We start from the raw sequence: 8,957 nt of genomic DNA, 5'->3' as shown, positions 1-8,957 counted from the left end.
GTTGACATTGATGCCGTAAACTAGGGTGGTCAAGTGCATTCCACTGCTGTATACGCCGCGCAGAATTCTGTAATGCAATCTGAGGCAATCTACGATTGCTGTACTGAAAGAGTTGGCTCTTGATCACACGTCTCTGCCTACTGAGGCACGTCTACATTACGGGATGATATCGAATTAGCTAAAATCGTCTATAAAAATTGTATTATAAAACGACTGTGAGCGTACACACTAGGGATGTTAATTCAATAGTGTGTGTCCATGCTCCATGGCTCGCGTCCGATTTCTGGGACGGTGCAGTGTGGGTAGCGTTCGTAGCATCCCATAGTTCCCATGTACCCTGCCTGTGAATTCCGGTTTGAGAGCCATGGCTGATGGGGCAGAAATCATTGTCGCAGGTGGTTGGTACATCCTCACCCTCCTTTCTGAAGCAGCAGACAACCGTTTCGCGCTTTTTCCATGGGTGAACTGAGCAAACGCCATACGGCACAGCAATCATGGACCCTGAGATCAGTAACGCTACTGACGCGTTGTCAACACTCGCGTACTCTCGTGCTGCTATGTTGACCCATGAACTGCAAAGGCAGGAGGCGGAAGAGGCAGCTATGGCAGAGCGGCGACGAGAGCGAGGATGACATGGAGGCTGAATTCTCCGTAACCGCGGGCCGCCAGCGTTTGGAGCTACTGCTGGTAATGGGCGCTTTTACCCATTGAACGCCGATTTGGGCACGGGAAACAAGCAGACTGGGGGACATGTTTTGCGGTGTGACACGATTCTCCAGTGGCTGCAAACTTTCGCATGCGTAAGAGCAGCTTTCTTTTGAACTTTTGTGACATGCTTTCCCCTGCCTGAAAGCCATAATACAACATGAGAGAGCCCCAGTGGAGAAGCGAGTGGCAATAGCCTCGAACTTGGCAAGCCACCACAGCTCGTCAGTCGGGAACCATTTGGAGTGGGCAAATCTACTGTGGGGCTGCTGTGATGCAAGTAGCCAAAGCATTACCTGTGCTGCACGAAAGTTTGTGATCTGGGAACGTGCAGGTCACAGTGGCTGGCTTTGCTGCAATGGGATTCCTAACTGTGGGGGGGCGATAGATGGAACCATATCTTATCTGCCCCAGAGTGCCAGGCAACCAGTAAGTAAACCGCAAGGGGTACTTTTCAATGTGCTGCAAGCTGGTGGATCACAAGGATGTTTCACCAACATCTGCATGGGATGCCAGGAAGGGTTCATGACGCTGCGTCTTCAGAAGCTACTCTGTGTTTAAATGGCTGCAGCAGGGAATTACTTCCAGACAGAAAATAACCGTTGGGGTTTGAATGCCTGTAGTTATGCCTGTGGACCAGCTACCTTGATGCCATGGCTCTGAAGCATACCAGGCAGCCTGGAACATGGTGGAGCTTTCAGCTACAGGCTGAGCAAGTGCGGGATGGTGGTAGACTTGCATTGGCCATTGAAAAGGGCGCTGGCGTTCATTACTTACTGCTCAGACACCTAGCCAAACCAATGTCCGTTGTTTGTCTGCTTGCTGTGTGCTCCACATATCTGTGTGAGAGTAAGGGGGAACTTTTTGGCGGGAGTGGGAGGCTGAGGCAAATCACGTGGCCGCTGAGTACGAGCAGCCAGAGACCCAGGGCGATTAGAGAGCACACTGGAGGCGCTGCGCATCAGAGAAGCTTGAAAAAGATTCAGCAGAGGCTAGGGTGCTGTGATGACTTGTTTGCTTCCTTTGATGACCTCCGGCTTGTTCAGTTCTGTAAACCACTTCCCCTTGAGTTACAGCTTGGTGAAGGAAATAAAGTCGTATCGTTTAAATCTCATGTTTCTTTCTTAAAAGTGTGGCAATTGCGGTACTGTTCTGGGTCTCGTGCTTTCTCTTCTCTGGGGTAGGTTCAGGGCGATATTGCTTGCCTCTGAACCAGTTCTTATCACTCCCAGTGTTCCTGGAGGCGGGAGGTGAGGGAGGAGGCAGCGGATGGCCTGCCTCTATCAAGGTCACCAGGGGCCTGGGGTTGGGTGAACCATTGACTAGCGGTTTTTCCTGGTTACTTCCCTCTTATACCCATGGGACTTGTGAAGGGTTCTCGTCTTTTTATACAAGCTGGTGCCTTACCTAGGGTTTCTGTTGGGCTTCCAATCACCGAGCACTACCTAAACTTTGTTTTTCTGGACAAACTCTTTCTTCTGCAATCTGCACTCTGCTCCAATCCAACCTTTTTCTTAACAAACCCCCTGTCTGACTGACGAGGGTTTTATATCTGATGGAGTCAGGTGCTTGACTGGAGTCAGGTGTTATGGGCACAGCTGTTTAGTTAATCTAAAGCAAACTTCTCCTTGGAGGTAAGGCCCTGCTACATATCTATTATGCTGCCTCTGGCCATGCTGCTCATATTTCCCCCCCCCCCCCGCTCAACACCAGGGGTTGGGCTATCTCTGGAACGAGAGGCAGTGTTGGTGTGAGAGGCCTATCAGGTTGCCGAGTTGGCGTCCAGCCCTATGCTGGACCCGAAAATGGAAAGGTTGCAATGAAAGGAACCCACCTTCGTCACTCTGGCGTTTCTTTCCTTGTTCTATGCATCCACTGGAGCGGCGTCATCAGTCACAAGGGTAAACGCCCGCCCCCAGGAGATTAGTAAGCGGAGAGTCCTCATAGCCCCATTTTAATCGCAGATCACATTCCTTTTCACACACGTATTTTGTTCCTGGGGAGGAGCTTCCGGCTGAGGTTACAAGATGGGTGGTGCTCCTCCTCCCAGCATCGGAAGGACGGCACCTGAAGTCCACCTACCGAGGCGTGCCGTCTGCAGATGAATTCCTTCTCGAGTCTGGGGCCATGAGTTACCAGACGGCAGCATCGGGCTGTCCGCAAATCTGCAAATGCTGCTTCCGCGCTCTGTCACTTCACTATCTCGGGCCCGGCTTTATCAGATCCGTCAATGGCCCACTCTTGTGGCACAATGAGGATGAATCTCGCATAGTATCAACTATAGCCACAAACTTGCTCTGACCTGCTTTCTTGGCGGATTGGTCGAGGGCATCTTCGGTATTGCCCACCTTGTTCCATTGGGGCTTCACCACCCTCATCCCTACGACATCCGTGCGTAGTTGGCCTCAGCTAGTCCTTCACGCATTTCAGAGGATTAGCGGTGAGACCAGCCTTTTGTCAAAGCGTTCACGACACTGCTTCACTTTGTCCAGGTTGTCTCGCCCAATGGGCTATGTATAATATGTCGTCTAGATAGGTCGGCGGCATAAGTGGGCATGGGGTTGGTAATAACTTATCCATAGTCCTTTGGAATTGTGGCGGGCCCACATGGATCCGAAAGGGAGGCACAGTGTACTGGCAACAGCATGCGGTGTAGCAAAAAGCAGTCTTTTCCCTGGGCATGCCTTGCCAGGGTAATTTGCCAATATCCTTTGTCCAGATCTTCGAGGGTGTTAGGTTATTTGGCGTTGCCTAACTGATAACCAAACTCGTCAATGCGTGGTATCGGGTAGGCATCCGAGTGGGATACTTCATTTAATTTCTCGGAAGTCGTACAAAACTCAGGGTCGCATCAGGCTTGGGGACTAGTAAGCGATCGGCTGGACCACTGGCTGTGGGTATCTTCCATGACCCCGTAGTTCAATCTTTCGCACTTGCCATCCTAATTTCTCTCTTTAGCTTCCGGTATCGATATGGTCTTATCGTCAACCCCTTACCAACGGGGCTGGTGACATATGATGTTGGCTAGTCCGTTCGGACCTTGGTTGGGTACCAAATACGTCCTGGTTCGGTGGATTCATTTCAATGACTTCCATCCGTCTGTTCTGGGGTTAAGTCAGGAGATATCCTTTACCTGCTCTGCGGGCGTCTGCCTGAGGTAGAGCTCGCTCGAGTGACCAGACACGTCTCTCCTGTATGCAAGGGGTTCAGTAAGTTGATGTGGTAATATTGCTCTGGCTTCCGGCGTCTGGTGGTCTATACTTATAATTCATTCTCAATGGCTTTCCACTATCTCATATGGTCATAGCAATGCTTAGGAGTTTGCTTGTCTGTGGTCGGCACTAACACACATCCAACCCGTTCCCGACTCGCCGGCTGAAATCTTCGCATTTTTTGCCGACGGTTTAAGTATGTCCGCTGTGCCTCTTGTGCTTTTTCTAAATGCTCCCGGTATAGTCGGGGTTACGAGTTTCACGCTCTCCGGCCATACTGTGTCAACATCTCAAAAATATATCTTTTCCTTGGTTCGGTTGTTCCTCCAATCCTCCTGGTGATATCAATATCCTGCGTTGGGTGCGTCCATTATAAGAGTCAAAGGGAGAAAAACCGTGGACGCTGGGACTTCCCGATACGCGAACATTAGATCGGCCACAAGAGTGTCGCCAGTCCTTTCCATACCTGTGCTATCCACCTTCCGGATCAATATTTTTTGAGGTTCCGATTGAATCTTTCGACTAGTCTGTCTGTTTGTGATGGTCAGAGGAGTCCGATGGTTGTTTACAGGAGAAGGGCACATAAGTCTTTCATTAGTTTTGACTCGTAAACGGGGTTCCGTGGTCTGTCAGGATCTCCTTAGGATGCCACTCTGGCGACTGTAGTTGTTCCTTAGCTATTGCTAGACTGGGTTCTTAAGGGATGGCCTACTGATATCGTGTGGGCATCGTCAAGGATGAGTATACGTTTTCGGTGGCCCGTCGCGACCTTTTCTAGTGGCTCACTATGTCCATCGCATCCTCCTCGCACGGAACTCAATAATAGGTAAAGGTACTAGTGGGTCGCCCGCAAGTGAGGTCGGGGGCTATGCAGCTGGCCATTCAGGGAGGAGGCACAAGAAGCTGGACTTCTACTGTATTCCTGCCACACCGCTCCAGAAATCGACGCGAGCCATGGAGCATGGACACACACTATCGAATTAACATCCCTAGTGTGTACGCTCACAGTCGATTTTATAATATCAATTTTATTAGACCGATTTTAGCTAATTCGATATTATCCCGTAATGTAGACGTGGCCTCAGTAGGCAGAGGACTGTTGATTCAAGGAGCCAACTCTTTCAGTACAGCAAATGGTAGATTTGCCTCAGATTGCATTACAGAATTCTGCAGGCGGTATACAGCCAGTGGAATGCACTTTGACCACCCTAGTTTACGGCATCATATTCAACTGGGCAAGTCTGACAACCTCCCTTACAACCACATTTTCAAAAGCAGCCATTGGCATCAAACACTTGAGTTATGAAGTGCTCAACTTGGGACAGACTTTCAGAAGTGCTGAGCATCCATAATTCCCACTGAAATCATCTAGAGTTGCAATTCCTCTGAAAGTGAGGCCCAAGCAAACCGAGAGACAACCCAAACCGGTGAAAACATCGGCCTCTGAAGGGCACAGCCCGCTGGTACCAAGATACACTACTAGGGAGTTAAATGAATTTAAATACTTTTGTGGAGCCTGTGTCTGCCTCTTTCACACCGGAGCTCTCACGTGGGAGCTCATGACTATCACCTTCCCCCTCCCGTCTCACTCTCATGCCCTCACCCGCACCCGCTCCCCTACACCGGGCCCCTCCCTCCTCTCATACCCCCGCCTCTGCCCACCCCACCCACTCCCGCCAGCGCCTCTGTCCGCCTCATGCCCCAGCCCAACGCGCGCTTTCCCCGCGCCCGCCCCGCCCCTCACCAGCCACAGGGTGGCCTGGAGCCCCGCCCCGCGGGAGCAGCGCGCGAGGCCTCCCGAGTCCTCAGGCGAGCGGGGAAGGCGCCAGCCCGTCCCGCCCCACACAGCCCCCTGGCGGGGAGGGCACGGCCCGCCCCCGCGTGGAGAGCGGCCCCAGAAAGGGAGGGAGGCCGCTCAGGCAGGGCGCTCCCGGGGTCTCCTCCCGGCCGGGCCGGGCCCGCGCGGGGCTGTCCGTGGGTCTCACCTGACCGGGTCCCGCGGGAAGCGGAAGAAGGCCAGGTCGGACTGGGTGCTCTTGCGGGTGCAGTTGGGAGCCGCGCAGAAGTTCGGCATGGTCCCCGCGTCGCGGTCTCTGCCCCTTTAAATCCGCGCTCCCTCCGGCCGGGGGGGAGGGGGGGAAGCGGCTCTACACTGCTGTGAGCGGCCGGGAGGATTCACCGCCACCCTCCGCCGGGACAGAGCCGCCTCCTTCCCACGATGCACCACGCCAGACTGCGCGATAGCGCGCATGCGCCGCAAGGCGGACGGGCGACCCGGAGGTGCGCATGCGTTTATTTATTGATTTATTTTAAGAGAACACGCGTTGGAAAAGCGCTGCTGTGTTCCCGCCACCCAGCTGAGAGTGCGCGTGCGCCTGGTGCAGCGAGTAGAAAAGGACGCGCATGCGCAGAAGACGGGGCGAGCGGCAGATGCTGGGACGGGCAGCTAGCGTAGCGGAGCCTGTCAGGAGGGCAGCAGCTGCCTGGTCCGGAGGGCCAGGTTTATATGGGCTGGAGAATGCAGCTAGTCCTATATGGGGGCTGAGACCCGTGCTGGAGGCAGAGGAGCTATTGCTACGTATCGTCTGCCACAGCTGATGCCTTAGCTACCTGTGTTCTCCATGGGTCACTGGGGTGTCTAAGCCCAGCTCTGCCTTGGCCCTGCCCCCCACTGTTACAAGCACCACCTGTGTGCTTTAGGAACTTGATTTGGACAAGTAACCTGCTGAGTTTAAATTTGGTGTATTCCCTTGAAAGTAACTCCTGGTGTTATAAGTTTACCACCATAAAATGCAACAGGTTTTGCCTTTTTTTTCCTGTTTAAAATTTAAAAAAAAAAGTCAAAAAAGAAAAATTATTCCTATGCTATGCCTTAAGTTTCATTTCTCATTATGTTAGCCCATTAAAGGTAGTGAATTCCAAAGTAGTGAAAAAATGGCTGCTATTCCTGGAGACTTCTACTATAGGGCTATTTGCAAGAGTGACCAAGGTGATGAGGTGAGAGAGAGGGACAGTCCTCAGCTAATAGGATTCCAGACTGTTCAGGCTATTAAAGGTCATTACTGTCCCTTTGAACTGTAAAATACTGAGGGTTGAGCTTTGATGGGTAGTTGCATGCATCAACTGACTACTCCCAAGAGATCAAGTAGCCCTAACAGTGCCTAATGCCTGAGTAGGCAATGCAATACAGTGTGCACAAACAGCTGTTTAATTTTGAACTTAATAAATAGAGGCGTTACATCACACAGCAAAGAGGTAAATCCCTGTGTTATTCTTGAGATGTGTAATACAGATTTCAGATCTGGGCTTCTTAGAAACAAAATGGAAAGAGTTTAGAGGAAAGTAACAACAAAGACAATGGCGAAGATTTGATTATGGGGAAGGATGAGATATGTATAGCTCAGCTAAATAATGATCTGAAGTCAATAGACATGGTAACAGGCAGCTTTAGCTCTGTTAGGATGCTAACATGCAATGGTGCCCACAGAAATCCTGCAGTGGTGACTCCGGCTTCATGGGTCTGGGCCCAGCTCTGGGGGCACTGATCACCTGGACTGGTACCATTTATACACAGCCCCAAATCCAGTGTGGAGGGGAGCCCTGGCCCGAAGGGGATGCTGGAGAGCAAACCCTGTAGCAGTGGCTCTTGTCCAGTCGGGCTGGGCTTGACTCCCTGCTCTGGGCATTGCAGCCTGCTTCCTGCAGTCGCAGCACCACTCAGATTTGGCCCAACCGATCCTCCATCAGAGTACCCATACCTGGAGTGAGGAGTGCCAGGCCCAGCCAGACAAGCTCGGCCGCTGTGGGATAAGTGTGGTGAAGGCTCACTCTGCAGCCCTTGCTCCCCCAGGCCACCTTTCAGCACGATGCTGGGATCAGGGTTGCGGTGCCAAGAGGGAAAGTGCTGCTGCAGGTGGTTGGTGCCCCATTGCTGGGGCAAGGAGGGGTCAGTGCCATGCACCCATTGAACTGCACCATCTGCATGGTGATCATAGCATTTGACAGGTGTAAATTCCAATGAAGGACATGGCTTGTTCAGGGTGCTGTAGGTGTAATGAACTGAAGAAGAGATATTTAGACTGAACACCAGACAAATGTCCGGACTTGGAAATCGGTTAGTCTGTGGAAGAATCTTCCAAGAAGTATGAGAAAAGCTTAATTGTTTGAGGCATTTTAAAGTGTGTTTTTCTCTAGAAATAAAGAATTAATTAAGGTTTCTTTAGACTGGTTTCTAATAAACAACCAAAAAACCCAAGCGTGAGTGGATCAAAAAGTTGTTTCTTCATAGTAACATTCCTTACGAAGAAGCGTTGACTTCTAGGCCCAGATCCTTAAAGATATTTGGGAGCCTAAGGGATCTGATGGAAGTTAAGAGCCTAAATACCTTTGAAGATCTGGGCCTACTGCCCTCTAAATCATATTCCTTAGAGCGGTGGTTCTCAACCAGGGACTGCAAGCAGGTTTCAGGGGATCTGCAAAGCAGGACCAGTGTTAGGCTTGCTTGGGCCCAGGACAGAAAGTAGAAGCCCCACCACATGAGAATGAAGTCCAGGGCCCTGAGCCCCACCGTCCAGGGCTGAAGCAGAAGCCTGAGCAACTTAGCTTCACAGGAGCCCCTATGGTGTTGGGCCCCAGGCAGTTGCCCTGCTTGCTACCCCCTAACGCTGGCCCTGGCTTTTATATGCAGAAAACCAGTTGTGGCACAGGTGGGCCCTGTAGTTTTTACAGCATGTTGGGGGAGCCTCAGAAAGAAAAAGGTTGAAAACCCCTGCCTTAGAGCATGTGCCTCTTACAGTGTGCTGACCATGGGAATTATTTAGTTCATCACAGTTGTTTCAGCCTTGCTTTCCTGCCAATCCCTTCACTCAGAATATGCAGCTGTGTTCTTTGCTATACTGAGGGAAATTACTATCTGAAGGATATTGCTGCCTAAGAATTTGATCTTAGCTTCAGAGACAAAGGGTCATGCATTGCCATGTAACTTGCAAAATTAACTACTGTGTTCATGTAACAGACACTTTTTATAAGATGCTGCTATGG

General features: G+C 51.3%; 1 protein-coding gene across 1 annotated transcript in view; it reads right to left on the bottom strand.

The window, feature by feature from the left end:
* The window catches only part of THAP12 (THAP domain containing 12), a 26,582-nt gene extending 20,430 nt beyond the window's left edge, over nucleotides 1-6,152 (bottom strand). Inside the window, exon 1 of the mRNA XM_075061807.1 lies at nucleotides 5,903-6,152. Coding sequence (XP_074917908.1) covers nucleotides 5,903-5,991 — 89 coding nt within the window. The 5' untranslated portion in view covers nucleotides 5,992-6,152. The remainder of the gene's footprint in view (nucleotides 1-5,902) is intronic.
* Between the last annotated feature and the right edge of the window lie 2,805 nt (nucleotides 6,153-8,957).

Source organism: Chelonoidis abingdonii, chromosome 1 (assembly GCF_003597395.2).
Source record: "Chelonoidis abingdonii isolate Lonesome George chromosome 1, CheloAbing_2.0, whole genome shotgun sequence".
In the NCBI taxonomy this organism is placed as follows: Eukaryota; Metazoa; Chordata; order Testudines; family Testudinidae; genus Chelonoidis; species Chelonoidis abingdonii.
Note: the sequence above shows the minus strand (reverse complement) of the source record. Positions and strands in the feature narration are given on the sequence as shown.